Here is a 22,440-nt window from a genome sequence, read left to right as displayed (position 1 = left end):
AAATGCTGACCCAGAATTAGTACAGAAACACAGTCTATCAGCTCCTATGCTATTAATTAGCACAATTCTGCAGGGGACAAAAGACACTGAGATATGTTTGGAGGAAGCCACCAGAGGTGCCTTTTAGGTCATAGGCCTGTAAGGACAGCTTTGACTATACTGTTACACTCCTTAGTTGTCATGGAGATTAGGAAGTGAACCTTAGAGAAAGACATGTTTACCTGTATGTCAGATTGGCCTTTTCCCCAGTGCTCAGAACCACTTTCCATAAAAGCTGAATTCAGTAGTGAGTTTGAAAGTGGGCCACAATTAAGAAAAGTTCAGCATTTTGATAAAAGAGCAAGCAGACGAAAAAAAAAAAAAGCAGCAAGTTTATTTAGGTTTTATTTACTTTAAAAAGAAGACAAATTCTTTTGAGTGAAATAGTTTATCAGTTCCTACTAATGTTTTAAACTTCTCTTAATTATTTGAAGAAAGAGTGACTGTGTTTGCTCACCCTCCAAGAACAGCTAAAACTTCAATGAGGTTTTCAGTGGCCCTAGAGATGTTGCCTGGTTAAGAAAAAGCAATCGTATTTTTAAAAGCATTTTAAAAATATTATTGTTTGTACTAAGCAACCCTGGCCCATCTTGCGTGACATCCAAGGAGTTGAAGCAGTTGGTGAAATCAGGGAAAACCCAGCCCATAATAACTTCTGCTTATCATCCTTACAGTTTACAGCTCAGTTTACAAAAGACAACTTTCAGACTGTGTAAACAATGTCTTCCCCTTTTCCTCCTAGCACCAGCCAGGAACTTGGATGTACTGAGTTACACAGGAGCCCAGTGTGGAAAGGCAAGACCAAAGCAATTGAAAAGAACCGAAATCCTGGATACTGAAGATTTCTCTTGTTTTTCTTAGAGCAGGACACATATGTAGGTGGGCTAATACATTTAAAGTCACAAAGGTACTCTCACTCATCACAGGGTTGTGGTAGGATGTAAAGAACTATCGAATTTAAAATGCTCATGGCTGCTTGGGCATACTAGGAGCTCTGCTAGCTATTATTATTAGAACAGTACAACTGGAAATTTAAAAAAAAAAAATATACAGAAACTAGAAAATGCAGATGCAATCCCACTTCACTCCCTTCACTCACAAATTTCACTCGTAAAGATTACAGGTTTCATGTGTCTATATCAGTGTAGGTGTATGCCATGATCACTGTCTAGAAACATCAGTGACTTACAGGGCATAAAATGAGAAACATCAATAAAAAATTATACTCAAAAGCTTAGACTAATGAGGCTCCCCTTTAATCCTAGGACTCTGGAGGCAGAGGCAGCTGCATCTCTGAATCTGAGGTCAGCCTTATCTATACAGGTCAGCCAGTACTATATAGAGAGATGAGGTCTCAACACTGTAAGATCCTGTCTCAAAACACACACACACATACACACACACACACACACACACACACACACACACACACACGGAAAGGAAAAATAACACAACACAACAAAAACTAAACTTAATATTTCTGCACTATGCATATACTGCAGGGGTAAAGTACTTACCCAACATGTAAGAGGCTTTGCATATAATCCAAAGTACTTTCCACACATACACAAATTCTGTGTGCTGACCACTGTTAGTAATTTACTTATTGTTTGATACAAACCTGATTGAATTAACACTTAAAACAATGAAGGAGAAAAACACCAGGGCTTTAGAGGGACAAATTATTATTTAAGTAATAAATCTGAGAATAATGCATCACAGTAATGCTGAAATGAAAAAACCCCTTGCGGTAATTATAATATAGGATAGAGCTGGAAGATCACCTCAGAGGTAAAAGGTCTCCTTCTGAATGATTACAAGACCTTAGCACTTTCGGCTATTTCGTAATGGAATACAAAAGAGGAAGAATGTTTCCAAACCTGTATAAGGAAATATCCCTCTAACCATGCAGGTACAGAGATGTGCATGCAGTAAGATTATGCACCACACCCCACAATCACTCCCAGCTAGGGGAGGGGACCACAGGAGGAGGACTCCAAGGCTGGCATTGGACAAACCTGTTGGAAAGGTCGAGTCTGGGCCTGCCTCAGAAGCCTCTGCTGCTGTTGCTGCTGTTGCTGCAGAAGTTTCATCTGTAGCAGCTGCTGCTGAGATGTGATTGCATGAAGGGAGGGTGGCTGCAGCATGGCACCTGAGCGCCTCTGCAGCATGTTGGACAAAGCTTGCTTCGTATTGGTTGGGACAAAGGAGCCTGCAGGGTCCAATCTGGAGCCACCTATAACAGCAATCAAAGGAAGGGTTTTCAAAAGCAACAGGTGTTCTTTGATCACAACAAGAAATTTCACCTTTCCTACCTTATAAGCGAGGCAGAATATAAAATTCTCCTCTACCAGCTCCAAGCATTAACATTCTGTTAAGAGCTGCCTAATTTCCGAATGATAAAAAACAATGCTATGCGTGAATAACAATACTTTAAAATTGCTACATGGAGGCTGCACTTCAGTGGATAAAATGTAACGCCTGCAACAAAGATGAGTCACATAAAACTTTGGATATGTGGGTTGTAAGCCATGTGCATTCTTCAGAATGTATATATTACCTGAACAAAAGTGTGCTTTGTGCTGTATTTTGCAAAGTTTCATAAGTCAAGCATAGGAACTCTCTGTATTCTAAACAGATGTGAAGGCTATATTATTTAACCTTTTACCTTGGCAAAATCAAAAGGCCTACTTTGGAGAGGAGGGGGGAGAAGGGGGTAACGGGAAGGAGACTCTAATTGGAAAATGAGGAGGGAGGAGGGACAAATAACACCAAGGTTGTTTGAGAAAGTTTCAAGGAAGCATACTATTTTATAATTACCTGAATTTATATATAATACATCCTCTCATACACACACACACACCTTAAATGATGTCACTTAGGCAGACAATGCTCCCCACAAGAGCCACAGACTCTAACAAATACCTTGACACCAGGTATAAAAAAAATCTCCATTCAACTTGTTTGTCAGGGTAGTTCTAATGACATCAAAACAATATAAGCCTTTATTACTACCCTTGGTTGACTCTCAAGGTCTGAAGACACAGGGTATAGAATTGAGATTATTCAAACTGAATTTAACCTGAAAGCTTCCTTCTTCCAGTATTCTCACATGGCAAGGTCACCCAAAAGGTGCAGCAGTGGCATTTATACCTTGGTAGTTACCAGCAGTTACTGAACTTAAGGAGACCTGGTACTAGACACCTTGCCAACTATTATGGGCTAGTGAGGCCAGGAATCTAAGAAGAGAACCTATTACCATGGCTTTACTAGACGAGCATAACTCCGTGCTACATTCTAAATCTTTTCCTTATACTCACAAATGAAGGTAGCTATTACCTCAGCCCTCATCAAAGAAGCTTCTCCTTACAACAAACAGAGATTATCACAAAGAAATGCCATTGGATGCAATGCAGGAGATTAGCAGATTGTGGGAACCCAGATAGATCTACAACATAACCCCTGTACCTAGGGCTCAGAGAGCTTCTTAGAAGAGCCAGAGGGAAGACTAGAAGAGCCAGGGGGTCGGAAAATCTGATCTGAGATACTATCTCCTAATAATTGATGCCTATACAGGACCTGAACAATGATAGCATAAACATGTTAACATACATAAAGGTGGAAAAATCCCACCTCTATTCAAAGAATTACAGGCAAATAATAGCTGCTGGGAGAGGAAGAATTAGCCTTTCCCAGGATTGAGGTCCTTAATTAGTTGTCCATTACAAAGTGGTCAGCTTTGAAATCATACACATACAAACAACAAAAATGGACTCAGTGTGCTGTATTTATATATTTGTGTATCTGTGTTGTATGCATGTGTAAATACAATAACCAAAGAAAAAGGGGCCATCAGTTTGAGAACATGGGACAGGAAGTGCTGCCAGGAGGGAGCATGGGAAAGATCCAAGTGAGTAGAAAGAGGAACTAAAGGGAAAAGTGATGTAATTTTAATTAAAATATATTAAAAATAAAGTGCCTGTTTTGTAATGAAGAATGAAAACACTTTAAAAAGGTAAAATGCTTTAAGATTTCATACACAAACATCTCTTCAATCACTGTTGCTCAAAAAACTAAGAAAATCCTAAAGATATTTGCATTCATCATTTGTCAAGGCCTTTATACATTAGAAAAACTTACATCCACAATTGGTGACTTTATAGGAATGTCACTTCTTCCCTCACAGAGTGTATGTTTTTTGGTATATGCAAATGAGATGAGTTCTAAGAACATATCTCACAAAAATATTTCTTTTTTCTTCTTCTTCTTTTCTTTTTTTTAATCAAGCAATGTGTATGACAGAAAATCATTTTAAAGCCACTTGTTTGGGAGCCACCTTCAAGATTCAGCATCACAGTTAACATGACCATCCGCCATTCAGAGGCATGGGAAGGATGTTGAAAGTAATGGAAACTGAGTGACCATGTCTAGGTAACTTTACTGCAGCAAGATTTGAAATGCTACTAACAATTCACAAACTAAGGATAGTGCATTTATACAGAAAATGGAAAACCGAAAATCAGACTCAAATCAATCTTTTAATAAAAGCTATCTTATTTAACATACCAAACCCAGTTCCCTCTCCCTCCTGTTCTCCTACTTCCCCCCCCCCACTATCTCCCCATCCTACTCCCCCCCAATCCACTCTCCAGAGAGGGTGAGGCCTCCCAAAAAGAATCATCAAAGTCTGCCACATCATTTGGGGAAGGGTCTGAGCAGTCTAAGGTGCTTCGTTCAAGTCTTTCTTTTATTTTTCTTAACTCTTCTTAGCCAACAACAACAACAAAAACAAAACAAAACAAAACATAAATCTGTCTAAAATGTCCAGTGTATTTCTACTTGATGACTTTCCTTATCTTCTACAGAGTGTTAATCTGAACTCAGTATTTAATAGCTCATTTTATTTTCTTAAACCATCCATACTGATGTATATAGATGAGAAGAGTTGGTGTCCAAAGACAATGGGTAGCAATGGGCTCCAACTGAATTTTGGTAACAATGACCACTGGGCGAAAAACTGTCCAATTCCTTAGCCCTCCACAAACTGTGGCCAGCATTGAGCTGCCTGTTCCACTCTATCTCAACAAGGGAGGTCAGTTTTCCCAAGTTCATCCCCCACAAGAAAATCTCTCAGATTTTCTGGGCCTGGCAGCTGAAGACTTTAATTTTATCCTATATGACAGCCTAAGCCTGAAGACCTTTGCCTGCAAGTAGTGGAGATCATCATGGAGAAACCCTGGCTGGCTGTCCAGGCGGCAGGTAAGTATTTGTCACTTTCATTGATACAGAGGCCATTTGGATTATATTCCTGTTCAAATTTATCCTTCTCGGATCTCTGGTAGTGCTGATGACTAGCCCTAACTTTATCAGTTTAGCAGTAAGTAGTAAGCCTACTTCAGCCAGCCCCTCCCTACAAGGCTGCAACTGCCTGGTCAGTTCATTTCCTATGTAAAATCAGGCCTTGCTTTACTAAAGCTACTAGGTCTTCTGCTGAGAAAGGCAAAATTGCAGGCAGGTTTATCTCCTTTATAGGCTTCCCATTGACAATGACAAAAACTCACAAAACAAGTTTCAATGTAAACACAAACTCCAGCTATAATGATGTTATTACTAATTAAAAGTTTACTTACTACCATTCCCTTATTTAGAAGAACTTGCTTTTCAATGATAGCTCTCAGTAATCAACCCCGTAAGTCTCATGGTAAATGATTTGATGGGGGAAAATGGTTTAAAGTTTATGTAAGTTGTGAGACTCTAAAGGAAGTGATTTAAGGCATGTAGATATAAGTTGTGTGAGTCTAAGAAATGACTTAAGGTATGTGAAAAAATGAGATATAAAGATGATTACCTGATGTTAAGACTTCAAAAGTTCAGAGTTTTCACATATAAATCTATGGAATTCTAATAGCCTTGGTAGCACTATATATTCTTATAATAATCACAGGCTCAAAAATTTAAACAACCTTTGTTTTCTAATTATAGACTGAAAAGTGTTGATCATTGTGCTGAAAACTTCTCTGTCAGATATACATACATACATAAATATGAATATATATAATCTTCATCCCTCTGGACAGAGGACTTTTTGCTATGGCTCAAAGGTATGAGTCTACTCAGCTTCCTGAATAGCTGAAACTACAAGCAGGCATCATCAAATGCAGCCAATAGTCTATCTTATGATTGGGACACCATTCTTCTTGTTAAGAATACCATGTGAACACAAGATAACAAAGTACCTGTCTTCACAGAACTTACAGTCTCGACTCTGAAGATAACCCTCCAAGGTGGCCTCTCAAGCTAGCATGCCATACAACAGAAGAGGGAAACACAGACACTAGGAAAAGGTTGTATATTACAACTTTGAACAGAGCAGCTGCTTAGGTTGGACCTCACTTTTCTAGATACAAATATTTGCTAACTAGAAATTAATTCTGTCTGAAAAAATGTTTTTAAAGGATGAGTATGTGCACAGGGATAAAATTAACTTCACTCATCCTTTAAAACATTTTTTTTCAGACAGAATTAATTTCTAGTTAGCGAATATTTTTATCTAGAAAAGTATTCATTTGGATGTACTTGGGGTTTGAACAAAAGCATTACTAATCATGAATAATTACTCCAGCTGTGGTAGTTTTCTGTGACAATTTGCAAATCTCCCAGCCAAACCAAACTTCTATCTGCTTCATAATTTAATTTTAAAATTTACAATGCAAGGAAGGAAAAATACAATGTTGTCTGACCTTCTAAAATGCAAGTGGGAATTATGGTCATTAAAATCATATACAAATTTTATAAACATAAAACTGTTATCAACTTTCTTTGTGGTAACTCAGACTTTAGGCAACAGCAGTCTCCTACAAAATTCTACAGTCCACACATATAGTTTTAGCTGTATATTAACTTACTACTTATGGAGACAGGCTCTTACTATATTGACAATGCTCAGTGAGCTTCCTGTCTTAGCCTCTACTGTAGTAGCTGGAACAATAGAAGTAAGCTATTGGGTATAGCCAAACCTTTCTTTTTATTTCAGAAAAAGAAAATCAAGTTTTAACTGAGTACTGGATTACCCAAATTCTCATTTTGTGGAGTTTTTGTTCTCAACTTGCCAATCAAAGTAGTCTGCCAGTGTTGTATGCCTCATACCTACCTGGATTCAGAGATGGATTCTGAAGGAAAAAGCTGGGCTGCTGGGGCTGGCTCATCAGGTTGTAACCCCACAGTGCAGGCTGTGAATGATGCATCATTTGAGAGGACATGGGTGAGTAATTAGGAGGCACTCGGTATATGTTGCTCTGCTGATACTCCTTCAACAGAAATATATATATATATATATTTTTTTTTAATTTGACTTAATAAACCACACACAGTTAATCAACAGAAGTTCTTCCTATTCATGTATGTGGGGTTATCCAATCCTAGAATGCAAGACTATATTTTGTGAAAGGGAAGGTAGAGAAAATAAACGATGACCTATTTCCTGAAAAATACCCATGTGAATTAAAAATTTTCTTTGATTTAAAAAGTAATAATAATCACCTAGCACATGCAAGGCCCTACATTCAATCTCCTGTGCCATCTCCCCACCACACACACACACACACACACACACACACAAAGAATTTCCTCACAGCAGACATTTCAAAAGCTAAATGCACATGTCTGAATAAGAACGGTGTCAGAAAGGCCTAGACAGGACTAGACAGTATCTTACCCACAGCTTTCCATTCCTCAAGTCTCTATGCTTTCTCCTCATAGCAGGTACAGACTCTAAGGTTCACACCAGAAAGTTTCAACATTTTCTAGCATGGCCCTTGAGGATGAAGGACAATGAACATCTCAGTACTCTTCAGGATATAATCCCCATGGGCAGAGGCAGCTTCAAGAGGAGGGTTGTGAGTGTATTTAGATAAGGCTTTTGTATGTGAAGAGAAAAGAAGCCCTCATCCATGTAGTTTGGCAGGCCAGAGTGTTCCCGGTTTGGGAGTGGGCAATGCTGTTCAAGTGGCACCTGAGAGTGACAGCAGCCATCTCTCAAAATGTCTTCATTACCAGGCTACTGGCTGATTCAGAATTGACATGGGTGAACACAATGATAATTGCTCCTGAACAGCTGAGTGCTCATAAGTACTTCTCCCCACCAGGCTAGAATATCCTTGTACTCTAAGAAAATGATCTGAAATTTCTCTCTTGGGTTAACCCAGGTAATGCCAAGGAGAAACCTATCTTAGATACTGCATTTCATATTCTATAAAATAATTTCTGAATTATGACCTAATAGGCCTCTAGTACTGGAAAGGAAAAGAAAGGGGATGAGATGATTTTTAAATTAGGTTTATCTTTTATGAGACCTGAAAATATGTTAAAGACTACTCAGGGGGTAGAAGACACAAGGGCGAAGGAAAAAAATCTCAGGGTCAGGCTGTTGGGTAAATCAGAGGCAAATCCATTCAGAGAAAAGTAGAAGGAACTTTTTAATGTTAGTTCATTGCAAATATCAATCATTCAAAATAATATATTTAATTATACCTATTAATAAACGTATTTAAGAGGGTGAGATCATATACCCCTGAAAAATTAAAGTTTCAAACCCAGGGAAATTATGAGGCTTATTAACTCAATATTATCCCCCTACTGAAGTCTAAGGTTAAACAGTTAGTAAGGGTTGAGAATAGAAAATCAAAAGCTTTAAATATGTCACCCATGAGAAGTCATGGTGTGCCATCTCATTTGTACAGGACAGAAATGTGTTAGGAAACTCTATGAGAAAGCTGATACTACTCTTAGCAAGGTTTCTAGGAGTACAGTTTGGCCACTGATAAATCCCATCCTAGATACTAATGAGCCAAACTCCTCCTTACATCCCCCACTCACATCAATGCGTGAGCTTGATTTTGTCTTACGCTTCCTTCCCTTTGTCTTCTTCTCTTCGTCAGCTGTAGTTTTTCCTTGATCCGACAGTTCAGCTGACTTCCTTTCTGGTTCCTGAGAAACTGGAGATGTGGGTTCTTCCTCTTCCTCCTCAGGAGGTAAGGGCAGAGGCTCAAGGTAGTAGCTTCGGGGCTTAGGCATGGTATGTGTGTGGTAGAGCAGGAAGTGGTGCTGTTCCTCATATTTTACCACCTTCCGGTCCACACGGACAGTGCCGAACCAGGCCCAGGACAGAGGAGCCGGGTTCTTCTGACCCTCAAACAGGTCCCATGGGGACACTTTCTGCTTTGTAGAGACCTGGAGACCCTGTGAGAAAAGAGGGTTCTATGAGAGCACTCTCTGGCCTGTTCCAAGACACACAGAGCAATGAGTTTGAGCTTAGGGGACTCAGTAGACAGAAATACTAGTCAGGTGAATTGGAGCTCAGAACTTTGGGAGTTCAGTTCTCCAGCTCTCTGCACCACTTGACATTCCCTCAAGGAATCTCAAGGTAATCTAGGCTATTTTACTATAAAATGACATTTTTATCCAGTTTGTTCTAGCAAATATAATTTCTCAAGTACCCTGTAAAGAAAGAAGTTGGCCTTATAATACAAAATTATAACCAGTTACACATTTCAGGAGCCTATTTATTATTTTTAAGATGATACAAAATTTAAAAGTCAATATATAGTCTTCCTCTGTTTAGGGTAATATTCACTTCAGTTCAACCTGTATAGACTTGATGTAGTAGGTGGGCTTCTCAGGTACCTAACATGGCATTGTCTGAACAAAATGTTGTGAGGGAGCTTAATTACAGAAACTTGTAGAACACTATTCAAGTCTTTCTTACTTTTTAAAAAACATTCTGTTTATTTACTTTTTGTGTCTTTCATCAAATCAAGTCTTTCAATTCCAACTTATCTTCACTGAAAAAAAAAGAATGCTATTTGTAACATTAACTGTGACATTTTTTGGTAACTTCTTCAGTATACTAATTAAAAGATATTTCTCAAAAAAAAAAAAAAAATGCCAAGGTACCTTCCCCTCTCCCCGGATGTGTGCATACCTGTTCTTTTCTGTGCTTCCTTTGTAAGAGTGGCTTCTTCTAACACCACTAGTAAAGTCACCACTCCCTGCTGTTTGTCATGTGATGAAAGCAATTTCCCAAGTAGAGTTCAAATCTAAATGGATCCTGGACGCTTCCTGTTAGGAAGCCCAAGTCATCTTGACTGTGACTAGGGGCCTTTTCCCTTTCCAAAGCCACACTGCTTTGCCATTTAGGCTACCTCTGAATTCTGGAGGCATTGCTTTTCCTTTATGAATCACCTTCTTTCTTGACCTGATTTAAACTTTCCCTGCCTGTTCCATTCTTTTCTGTATAACTCTTAAACCTTCCAAATGGTCTGTATGTAGGAATTCTGCTCTGATTACCTCTCTCTTGTCTGGCTGAAATCGTCTTCCTGGGTACCTCTTAATCCCCTCTGGACATAGCTTCTTATAATGCCAATAGCCATTGTACTTAAATGACAAAAATAATACCTTGAAAGTTATGAAATGAAGCTAAGATGTTCTATATATCCTCAAAGAATGTAAGAAAAGTTACTTGGCGTCGGTAACTAGATATATTTATATATGAGGGAAAAACATTTACTCTTGCCTGTTTTTTATCAATGGAGTCAAATCCAGCAATTTTGTTTCCCTTTGTATCAATGAGAGAACCCATGGGTTCACAAGTAATAACATCGCATGTCTGCTTTGGCAGAGGCAACAACTGTCGAACTTTGTCAATGCTTTCTGACCGCTTATCTCCGAGTTCTTTCTAGAAGAAAAAGAAAAAAATGTAAAAGCAAGAGAGAAGTGAGACAGAAATGCTAACTTTACAGTGAACACAAAAGTCCATAAGAAGGAAGTTCCCCAATGACACAGTTCCTTTTTGTTTGTATATATATATCTAGTATGTTTATTAACCTCAATACAGTCTATGGGGCAGCTGCAAATCAGACTGGTGAAGTGTTTCATTTCTTCTATTCAAGTAGAAAATAGAGTACATACAAAGGCAGTCTTGTTATAAGGAATATCAGGGTGCTGAAATGACAAAAATCCACTGTGTTATTTGCAGTCACACAGCAGGAGCTGCAACACGGACACTTTCTCGTATCCAGGGTCAGACTGCAAGGTAACCAACCACCAGTTATTTTCTTGTAAAGTCTTCAGATTTATGTATCTGTAATATTTATTTATTGTTTTTGTCAAGGACTATTAATGGGTTATCAAATGAGTCAGATTTACAAAATCATTGCAAATGCTCTTATTTCCACTTGCATATATAAATCCAAGCTTGGGTTTAACTGAAATCTGATGCTAGAGTTTTGGTTATATATTTGATAATGTATTTCTAAATTCCTTACAATTTAAACATAGTTTATGAATATAATTTTTTTAGGAAAAATTCTTTCAGATGGCATACTTGTAACCTTGAAAGACTAGCAAGCCTAGGCAAGACAATAATCACATTATGTTGAATCAACTACGTATGTAAATTAATGAGTAAGACATCAGACAACCAGTCCATAAACAACTTCAGAATAGAGGCTGATCACAAACTTACTTTCAGTTTCTTTACTAAATTCATGTATGCCCGTTTGTTCTCTTCAGATCCCCCAGGGGAAGCATTTGATAGGTCAGAAGCCAATGTCCCATTGATTAAAACACCCAGCATGTCGAGAACTGTTGTGAATAATTCACTGAGAGGAAAGAAAAACCCGATTTTATTCTTAGAAACAAAACCAAGATGCACGTAATTATCTAAGCGTTTCTACTGAAAGCGCTGAATTTTTAAGGACAAATGAAAATCAGTAAGTGTCAGAATTTACTGTCAGTATATCAAAGTTTATATCATGCATGCATGCAGCAAAAAAGTATAAACTGATTTTAAAAAGACATACTTGTTAGTGTGCATGTCAACAGTTCCTGAAGTAATTATCTGGAGGAGTAGGAGAGCCCAGTCAGTGGTCCCCTGGGTGCTCCTCTGTACCGTGTCAAACATTCCTCCTACCTAGCACACAAAATACAGTAAGGAATTTGTATCTGTAAGATAAAACACCATGCCTATTGCTATATGTGCCTAAATATTGATTTCTTAAAACCAAAAAGATGTTAAGAACTGGCTCTTGCTAAGCAAGTTATAGATTACCCTATAATCTGACTCCTTTAGCAATGTGTTTATCATGATTTTTGGTTCTTTCAACATAGTACAGTCTTTCAAAACAACAAAAAAGAGTAAATACTTAAGTATTAGTCACTTTCTTTCCTTATCAATCTCCCATGGTACTCAGTTTTAAACATAATTTCAGATAAGTTAAACCTAAATAGCACCAAAACTCTGTCTGATTACCTTCAATTTTGCTATATTTCTTTATTACTGCATCTAAGTCTGTCATTACATTTACCTCCCTCCTCCCCCCCATCCTGCAATGTTTGTTAGATCTGGTGGCCAGCTTATGTGTGGAAGTCAGACTGCCAGAAATCAGATATGCTGTCACCAGAGTAGATTTTATTTGGGGTTTGTCCAACAGAAAGCAAAAAACTCAAAGGAATACAAAACATCTACTTTTAGATTCAATAAAAAAAAACATTGTGAGATTTATATTTTTCTAATCAATCCAGCAGATTTAATCAGTTCTGACTGACAGTTTAGAGTTAATGGATTTTATGATTTTAAAGTAAAATACAATAGAGCTAACACTCATATCCGAATAAAGGTTTCTTAGACCCCCTCCCCTTAGCACCAACTGAGGAGGAGGGGAGATCTGCTGAAAGGAGCCAGTGTAGAAAAGAAAACTGGTGTTCAAAACAGACTGTCTAGAACTCCATCTAGACAGGAAGAAATGCAGCAAGGGAGACAGAAGGTTTAAGAGAAAAGGAAGTGGGTAGAGACAGATAGAGGAAGGCTTCCCTTTGCCATGCAGATTGTGCCTGCTAAAGAAGTTAAAAGCTGGTGTTATTTTCATACAGAGAGAGGCGTGATGGGAACACTCGCCATGGCCCTTACCAGATTTAGTCGAAGTTGCAAAGCCTCGTGCATCATCTGGCGGGCTTTTGTATCATCTTGGTATCGTTCTTCCCTCCAGTTACTTAAGATCTAAGATCAGTAACAAAAGAAGAAAAAAAAACAAAAATTCCTGTGTTCTTTGTTATGACAATTTTTACGTGTTTAAAACTAAGCTTAATAGTGAGAGCTAAAACCAACTCCTTAGCTTTAACAAATTGAAGAAATTTGTTAATTTTTTTATCTTCTTCCACAAAGACAAAATCCTAGCCATGTTATGATTTATTTGCCTGGGTAGCTGAGAGAAGAGAATATGACATAATTACATATATATTCATGTGTATATACATGTATATTTTGAGGAAAATCCTCTAAAGGGACATCAAATTAAACATTATTAACTTGGTATCCTGAAGATAAATATTGAAAAGACAGAATTCCATTTTTCATTGGTCCCATGTTACACTTCTAGGGATATGCTATAAATCCTAGGAAAGTTCTGATATCTTACTGGAATTGTTACTTGCTATCTAATGAATAATCTTTCCTGACAAAGATAATATATACTATTTTCAATAAATGTAGCCCCTCAGACCAAGATCAGTCAAATTTATAAAATGGGCTGCTTCTTCATTTCCTCAAGAGTAGCTCTGGGAAGGGTTTACTAAAAGAAGGAAAACAAGTAGGAATATCCCAGAAACACATGACAAGAGCCAATAAAGAAAACTCAACCACAGGCCCTGACTGCCAACCCTCACCATGCCCTAAACTAACAGTAACTAATGAATATTGCCATATTGCCTTTAATGAGCTAAAAAAGGGCTGCAGAGATGATGCAGCAGTGTGAGGACCTGAGTTAGCATTCCATTTAAAGGTACACAGGGAAGTGGCACCTGTGACCCCAATATCCCTAAAGCAAGATGGGAGGCAGAGGCAAAAGAATCCCAGCCACTCACAGGCCATGGCACATGCAGTGACAGCAAACAACAGAGACGCTATCTCAGGGGAAGCAGAAGGACAGGACCAAAAACAAGGATTTTCCTCTAACTTCTGCTTGTAGGCCCTGGTACCCATGTGCCTGCATTCTCTCACCCCTGCATACATTCTCTGCCCTCTCCCCACCCCACACAATGTATCAAAAGGAATCACTTTACAAGTGATAACTATCAACAAGGGCAGAGCTGAAAGCCTAGGAAAGAGAATGCTTTCCAAATGACATATAGGGACAACACCAGCTTCTGTCAATTAAGGTAATAGGGCAGTCACACACACACACACAGAGAGAGAGAGAGAGAGAGAGAGAGAGAGAGAGTCTCTCTTTCCCTCCCTCCCTCCTTCTCTGTGTCTCTGTCTCTCTCTCACAGAGCTCCCACAAAAGTACTGAGAGCTCAGCTGGGTGCAACTCCCCTGTCACTCCTGCTAACTGGGAAGTTGAAAGTGAAAGGTTGGAAGTTCAAGGTTCACTTGGGCTACTGAGAGAGATGAAGACCAGCTGGGCAAGATTTTATCTCAAAATAATATGCTAAAACTGGACTCAGTGGCAGAAAGCTTATCTAGCGTGCTTTAGGTCCAAGCCCAGGACTAAGGAGGGAAACGTGAACAGAGATGACTACAGTGAGGACAAAGGATGATAGCGGAAGTACTTAGAAGGTGACCACAGCCTTGCTGAGGAGGCAAGGTGAACAGAGAACAGCAGGGAAGGAGGGAGCAGGTCAGACTAATGTTTCAGAGGCATTCTTCCAGCACAAGCACGGAACCGGGATGGCAGCCCCAGTCCAGCAAGGCTTGAGTGAAAGGGAAAAGAGGTGGGACAGACAGCAAATGCCCAGTCAGGGAGAGTTCTGTAAGTTCAGCCCTGGAATCTGTAGCCTAGGAATTATGAGAAACATGAATACTTTATATTTAAATGGCTCACTCTGGAAGCTAGGCAGAGGAAACACTTCTCATATGCAGTGGGTGTGATGACAAAGAAAACCAAGTAAGGCTAGTGGCCTTGCTCATGTCATCAAATCCCACTTAATGTCACAGGGAGGCATGCTTTGTGTCAGGATAGACCAGCTCACACCACCAACTAACACTTTTCTTTGATTCTACACATTCTCATCTTTTTTCCTGCTCCCTACAAGCCCAGCCAAACTAGCCAATAAGTAGTATGGGACAACTTACTTTCATAGTCTTTACACATCTGCCGATGCATACTTAATAAAAAGTTGTTAGTCTCAGGCTGACCATGATGCTAGGCAGAACTGGACATGGATTATGTTTTCTAGCACCTCACTGGTAGACACGTTTGTCTAATCTTGTATTTGAAAGGAAAATAATGAATACAATCAGAAAGATACCAGCCTGGCTTAGTTAGTATCACACTGCACTTTACCTGGTTGACTTGGTTCTGCAGAGATGTTAGGAGGCCTTCTCGTTGTTCATCTTGCCCCTTAAGGCAGGTAAGGACCAAGGAGAGGAAAGGTTGCTGACTCAAAAGAGACATACTACAAAGGAAGTAGGAACAGTTAGAAAGAATGGCTTGCCCCCAGGTGCTACAGTTAGTCTGCTAGTAGACTCACTGCTCCTGTTTATTTACTACTAGATAAAAGACAGGATGGCAAACCACCAGAGAACACTTGGGAAAGTGACACATTCCTGTACTTACACTGGCAAAGCTTGTGACTGACAATGCTCTATTGCTCGGGAAGGTGTTGCCAAGGCAACAGAAACCTCAGTCGATGTGATGAACCTGCTTTATGTTACTAGGGAGATTTTTAAATATATATGACAAAGACTATAAATGTACACACAGATTAATAAGCAAAGATGAGAAGTTCCTCTAGGAAGCACACATCTCTGTGAGCACTGACTATTTTGGAAACCTGTGGGGTTTTGCTGTATATTTCTCAAAGGCAAACAGCATAGCCTTGGTAAAGTCAGGGGTGGAAACAAGGTCGGAGGCCTCTAAAAGCAATGTTCTTGCTTGAAATATCAAGAGCTAGGCTCTGACACAGACATGGCCTCCACTGGAAAATGGGCAAAAAATCTATTTACAATTTTCATTTTCACAAATTATCTTCAATTAGAAAACAATGGATAAACTGATTGATACAGGAAAAAAAATTTCTGAAAGAATAAATCTAAGCCAAAACTTTGGCTCAGGAACTACATTTCACAGATGGCCAAAAAGAATGATTAGTTATGGCAGTATTATTAACAGGCAATAAGAATCTGTTTATAAATTCTTATAAAATGAAGAAATTGTGGCTTTTCCTTTTAAAATGCCTTAGATGTTAAATGTATAGTATAAATACTCATCCTCAATAATATGAACTATTTTCAAAAGTAATTATTTGAAACCGTTTCTTGGTCATTCAAGCAGTTTTGGCAGTTGTTATGACTACCTTAAACTAGAGTCCAGAATAAGACTCCTAAACTTTAGAAAATCAGCAATTATTTCAAGGTTGTAGGTCAGAATTAACAGCAAACCCATGTTTCAACAGCTTTGCAGTGATTTGGACACACAGGCAGGGATGAGAACTGGTACACTAAACATTAATACAAGGCCAGACCCTGTCAATACTGGATATAGTGAGACTTTGATGTAGGATGCTAGGCTTCCTTCAGATGCTAGCCTTCTGGAAGGCATCTACCAGCATACCTTTTCTGTTTCTGCCTATCTCTTTCCTTCTTTGAAGAAGAACCCAGGTGCTGTCCCTTCTCCAGCTCTTCCCCAGCAGCTTTCAACACTCTTCCCTGTACGGAGGTTGGTAGCCTGGCGATGAGGGGGGCCACCAGCCACACACCCCTGCGTTCAGAGGAACTAAAATCAGAAATAGGTGTTACACCTAATAAAGCAGCTGGTCTCTGCTCTCATAGCCAATACGGAAACCCAACAGCAAACCATGAATGGGTAAGACACAGACTTCTAAATTTCCCCTATCATGTCTGTACTTTCTCCTCTTGCCAAAGACCAGACATCTGCTTACTGCCTATGTATTCTACCCACATTTACTGAGGATTAAAAATTGCTGCTCTGGGAAAGTATTTTCCATACTAACTGTTCTCAGTGACTCTGACTGATCCCGCCTTTCTGATCACTCACCATCCTTCTCTATGGACACTACACTTTTCAGTCATGGGTATAATATGCAATGGTATTATGTTCAAGCCAAGGAATAACCAGTCTTTAAATTCTAAAACTCACTATTAAACTCTTTTACCAAAATGATGATATGCAAACCAACCTCTCTTTCACAATGAAAAGGATTACACTATGATTTCATAATCCATCAAGTTCTTTGATTAGTGCAAATTGCTGTATTTTTACAAACACTGTCAATTAATAAAGACACGTAGAGAGTATTTCATATTTAATGACTGGCCCAATAAACTTAAGTTCATCTGTGGTTCCAAAGTATCTGAACCTTACAATAAAATAGCTAAAGTGCCAAGACACCACTCGCCCACTTTTGCCCTTTAGCTGGTGGAATAACGGAACTGTTACTTATAATAAGTAATTATTTTCCTCACATTTCCGGAAGCTTGGTGAAAAATGCATTAGGCTGATCACGTTTACTGTGACGCAATACCTTAACAAGGTCTTTATTCCATTCTGCCTTGTGCCACTTGTCTCAGCACTTCCAATACCATTCGGGTTGAAGAGGCTTATGCCAGAATTGGGGGCGTTGTTATTTAGGTCTGCAGACTGCTGGAACACTTCAATTGTTGCTTTTGCAATATTGTCCAGTAAGTTGTTCATTTCGGCCACAGAACCAGAGCTCTAGAGTCAGGGAAAGGAAAGAAAGCTAGCCCATCTAGGTACTCCTTGATTCTCAAATATCAATGACTCCTTTGCTTTTTGATTTCATTCACAGTATGCTTTCAACATATACTCACAGGGTCCTTCAAGCACTGTTTGATCATTAGCTGAAGCTCTAGCCAGGACTGTCTCAATGTCCACTGCTCAAGATTCTGGAGGAAATGCAGAGAATTATAACATTAAGAACACTGAGCATATGCTACCACAGCTTTGCAGTAATACTCATGTGCAGCAAGAGAATTCACATAGATTAAGGGCTTCCAACCCCTCACCTGACAAAATAAACATTCACAATAAAATAGATTCCAGCTTCAAAATATGTTCCCCACCCAGTTAGGAACTAGAAGTCAGATAAGCATGGCATCTCTCAAAATCTATGTACCAATTAGCCAATCTCATTCCAAAATGATGTATTTCTTCAATAACTTATTTAAGACCATCATAAAGATTATTTCTCAAGTAAATATAGCACTGACTTAAAATACCAAACTTACCTGTGATTATATGTTGTTTGCTACTGACTATATCTACTAATACACTCAACTGTGACATTGCCACCATAAAGAAAATTCAGACAAAAACAGCAACCAAGTTTTTTCTACGATCATATTGTGATGAATGACCTAAACAGAATCTTTATAATGTACCACTTACCTGAAGAATGCGCTTAATATGCTGTCTTTGCAAGTTGTCCCCCTCTGTACACTCTTTTATGCCATGAGGGTAACAAATCAGCTGCAGTAATTTCTGTGCTTGCATGTTTGAAAGTACGGGGTCCAAAATCAGTTCTTTGTCTGTACATAATCGTTCCGGTTCTTTTAAGCAATGTTCTCCTACCCATTCCTAAAAACAAGCCAGCTGTTAGATGGGTAAATATGGATTCTGCCTGCCCATGTATTATAGTCTCATTTCTCAGACCAAAATTATATATGGCTAGTAAGAACCATCCAATGGAAACAAATTAATGGAAACATAGGTAGAGGAAGGTTTGTGTGCATGTAGATTTCATTGTTTTGTTGTTGTTGATTTGTGTTTGTTTTTAGACAAGGTCTCAGGTATTCAAGCATGGCCTCCAATTTGCTAAGTGGTCAAGATCAACCTTGAAGTATTAATCTTTCTACTTCTGTCCTTAGTGCTGGGATAGCAGGTCTAAATTTAATGCCATGTCTTCCTGCTTACAGACAGGGCTTCCTGCATGCTGGGCAAGCACAGTATCAAATAAGTTACACTGCCAGCTAATGGAAAGAGTTTGAAAACAAAATTCTAACATTCTGACACCTTAAAAATACAAAGTGGGATGACTTTTATTAGAGAAAAACATTTACAGGTATAGAGGATGGAGTTAAGTTTTGGTGTGCCTTTTTAAAATGAGGACTTACTCAAGTTTTTACTATCATCATCGTCATCATCATCATTTTGGTTTTTCAAGACTGGGTTTCTCTGTATTGCTTTGGAGCCTGCCCTGGAACTAGCTCTGTAGACCAGGCTGGCCTTGAACTTCCTCTGCTTCTGTTGCTGGGATTAAAGGTGTGCACCACCAATACCCGGTTCTCTAAAGTATTATTTTGCAGACAGGTTTTGCTTTGTTTTGCTATTGTTTGTTTTTTTACTTGATTAATGATAATGACTTTATGCTATACACGCTTTTCATCATTTTATGGGATATATTCTGCTAAACAAGTAGAACACAGTATATAAATATTTGGAAGGTTACCTTGTTCTTGACACTAGCATCTTTTCTTTAACTATTTTTTCCTTTACTAAATTGCATAAGAAAATATCAGCATCAGAGCTCAATTTGAACCCAAATCTGTTTCCAGTGAAGTCTCTTTTATTAATGTATCAGTTGCTCAGCACAGATTGTACACTGATGTCACCTGAGAGTAATATAATTCCATGTTCCACATTAGCAGCATTAAATCACACTCAGACAAAGGTACCCAGATATCAATCAGTGTGTTGCTTTCCTAGGTATCAAATATTTTTTATTTACTAACTCACATATGTATTTATTTATCTATTTGTCTATTTGTCTATCTGTCTGTCTGTCATCTATCTATCTATCTATCTATCTATCTATCTATCTATCTATCTATTAGTGGTGCTACTGGCCTTGTAGGGTAGGCCAGAAGCCTCCCATAGGAATGGGAGCAGACCCTCTTGGGATACTAAACCTGGCCAACATCACCTAGTTCCAGGCATCTAGAGAAGTATAAACAGTCCAGTGATGCCACTGTGTGCTCACAGTTGGCACAGGACTGCTGTTAATAACTGTGGAGCTGCTTAAATTTACCACAATCAGAAAGTATCTACATAAGAATTATCTAATACAAATTTCAAAATACATAATGCTGACACTTTTAAAATAAAAGATTTTGGAAAGTGTGGAAAGATAATTAGAAAATCCTGAAGCAAGTCACCTGTGCAGAGCCAGACAGAAAGAAGATGCTGGGCAGGGGACAGGTTACTGTGTATACTTTTGGCCTGGCTGAGCTTTGGTTTTTGGACACAAGTCAAGACACAAAAACAAACAAACAACCCAAACCAAAGGCCAAAAGAAAACAAAAAGCAAATAAAAGAGATTCTAATTTTAAAGAATGTATCCACTGTAAGTGAAACCACCGGCAAAAATATTTTCCTTCCTTCTTCTCTTTCTGTTTCTCCAAATAGCATTTGAATGCATTCTCTTAAACAATGAAACAGCAAACCAATATTCAGCTTTCTCAGGAGGCCTTTTTTCTAGTGGTGTATGTGTGACAACTCAGATACCACCCAGTATGTACATGAATTATAAGGATATGTATTCTCCACTCTATGCACGCATGGCAAGCACTTTACTGATTTATCTCTCAGCCCTCAGGCCTTGCTTTCTGAGTATCAGTCTCTTAACAGGTAGAAACAGCACTGCTTGTAAGAATGACTGATGATAGCTGTGAGTCAGGGAAGACAGGAGATGGATAAAATAAGGCAATACTTCTCCAAAGACAAAAGTATTCCAAATATCACAAAAGGTAGGAAGAAGAGATTCCCAATATACCAGCCTAGAGTGTGCTGGACATTAAAGAAACTTTGGACAACATATTATAATCCACATGGATAAATAAACACAAGTGAACAATTACATAAGAAAGGTAAAGTCTCTGAATAACACAAACTGATATTGAGGAGGGAGAGGAGGAACTGGAAGGGAAAACACATTTTACTTCCATTACACTAAACACTGGTTTAGATAAGAATTTCCATGGAAGGTCATGAGGAATGGGACCTATGATGAGGATCAGAACATTTGCATCATCTCAAAGTGTCTCCCCACAGATTACTAGTTAAATGAAGAAGGAAAAACACTAGCAGCATAGTGGAGCCATCTTAGATCTAGAGGTGCCATGATCAAAGCTAGCATCACCATCAGGCCAAATGTACACTGTGTGTATTCAGAAGTGTTGGCCTGGAATATTACAGTGTAACCTCTAAACACTCCCTTCCAATAATCTGAAGTTAATCACTAGAAAAATATGCAAGTCTTACAGCACTAGAATAAGTCAGAAAGTTCCCTATAGATGAGAAAAAAATGATTGCACCAAAACCAAAAGTTATGATTTTTTTTTTACTCACTTTACTTTGGTTATGACAAGAAATGAAATCTAAATATCCAAAAGTAAAGCAGAGTAAACTATACCATTTACTTTTCAACTGTTAAGAAGAAAATGTAAAACATTTAAAATTCATGAATCTGTATAACGGATATACTGGAGGTCTTCATTATTGCAACTCTAACAAATTTGAAATTATTTCAAAATAAAGTTATAAAGGCAGAAAAGGACCACCCAAATAGAATTTTAAAAACAAAACAAAACAAACAAACAAACAAAACAGTCACATGTCCAAGTTACAGTCACAGAACAGTTACATGTCCAAAGTAGAAGCAATTTCAAATCAAAAGAATACCTGTTGGCAGATAGTCCTCAGTACATATCTAGCATATTCTCTTAGATTGGCAGTTTCTATGGAAATACTTTTCCCATAGGATTTTGAATTCTGCGAGGTTGTCCAGGCATCTTCAGCATTCCCATCACGTCGTAAACCCCTCATGCTGAAGTCATCATTCTTTAAAGTGTTGACACTGTTACTGCCAATTTTAGCATCTCCTAAATAACAGATCACAAAAGAAAAATCACAGAAGTTCAGAATATTGCCTCAAATATGAAACAGGCAAATTAGGCTATGTTTCAGGGATTTGAAGATGTGAATGATATTACTTTTGCATAGCCAGGTGTCCAGCAACAGAAAGAATTAATCAAGAGATACATGAAAGAAAACAAAAACATTTGGGCATTGAGAAAAGTCAAACGCAAGACTCATTCTTTCCTTTGGTTTATATATTTAGTAGTCTTTTTCTAGCCTTGGAAAGGCCATTATGAATGACTTTTAATAGTCAAAACACATTGGTTTCACCAAAACTTCAGACAGGAATGTACTCAAGTTTATCTGAGTTAAAGACAAGGAAGAAAATGGCTAGAGACAATCAAATAGATAAAATCTCTCTGCAAAAGCAAAAACAAGCCCATTTCCCAGACCCACTTGTACACCTCCATTTCTTATGGGTATTAGGAGGACTAAAGTCTGTGTGACCTCT

The 22,440-nt window shown here is 38.4% G+C and overlaps 2 protein-coding genes across 3 annotated transcripts in view; one reads left to right on the top strand and one right to left on the bottom strand.

The window, feature by feature from the left end:
* The window catches only part of Med12l (mediator complex subunit 12L), a 324,235-nt gene that overhangs the window by 29,333 nt on the left and 272,462 nt on the right, over positions 1-22,440 (bottom strand). The window contains exons 26-38 of the mRNA XM_051177003.1: positions 21,753-21,952; positions 18,462-18,650; positions 17,885-17,959; positions 17,578-17,768; positions 16,647-16,808; positions 15,378-15,489; positions 13,004-13,093; positions 11,898-12,007; positions 11,561-11,696; positions 10,610-10,771; positions 8,914-9,276; positions 7,190-7,346; positions 2,058-2,275 (exon numbers count right to left, since the gene is read on the bottom strand). Coding sequence (XP_051032960.1) covers positions 2,058-2,275; positions 7,190-7,346; positions 8,914-9,276; positions 10,610-10,771; positions 11,561-11,696; positions 11,898-12,007; positions 13,004-13,093; positions 15,378-15,489; positions 16,647-16,808; positions 17,578-17,768; positions 17,885-17,959; positions 18,462-18,650; positions 21,753-21,952 — 2,165 coding nt within the window. The remainder of the gene's footprint in view (positions 1-2,057; positions 2,276-7,189; positions 7,347-8,913; positions 9,277-10,609; positions 10,772-11,560; positions 11,697-11,897; positions 12,008-13,003; positions 13,094-15,377; positions 15,490-16,646; positions 16,809-17,577; positions 17,769-17,884; positions 17,960-18,461; positions 18,651-21,752; positions 21,953-22,440) is intronic.
* Positions 10,926-22,440, top strand: part of P2ry12 (purinergic receptor P2Y12) — a 41,361-nt gene continuing 29,846 nt past the window's right edge. For both annotated transcript variants that reach the window (XM_051176997.1, XM_051176996.1), the window contains exon 1: positions 10,926-11,128. The gene's annotated coding sequence lies outside the window, so the exon portion shown is untranslated. The remainder of the gene's footprint in view (positions 11,129-22,440) is intronic.

The sequence above is a fragment of the Phodopus roborovskii genome, unplaced genomic scaffold (assembly GCF_943737965.1).
Source record: "Phodopus roborovskii unplaced genomic scaffold, PHOROB, whole genome shotgun sequence".
NCBI classification, from domain to species: Eukaryota; Metazoa; Chordata; class Mammalia; order Rodentia; family Cricetidae; genus Phodopus; species Phodopus roborovskii.
The sequence above is the reverse complement of the archived record's forward strand: the minus strand, read 5'-3'. Positions and strand labels throughout refer to the sequence as shown.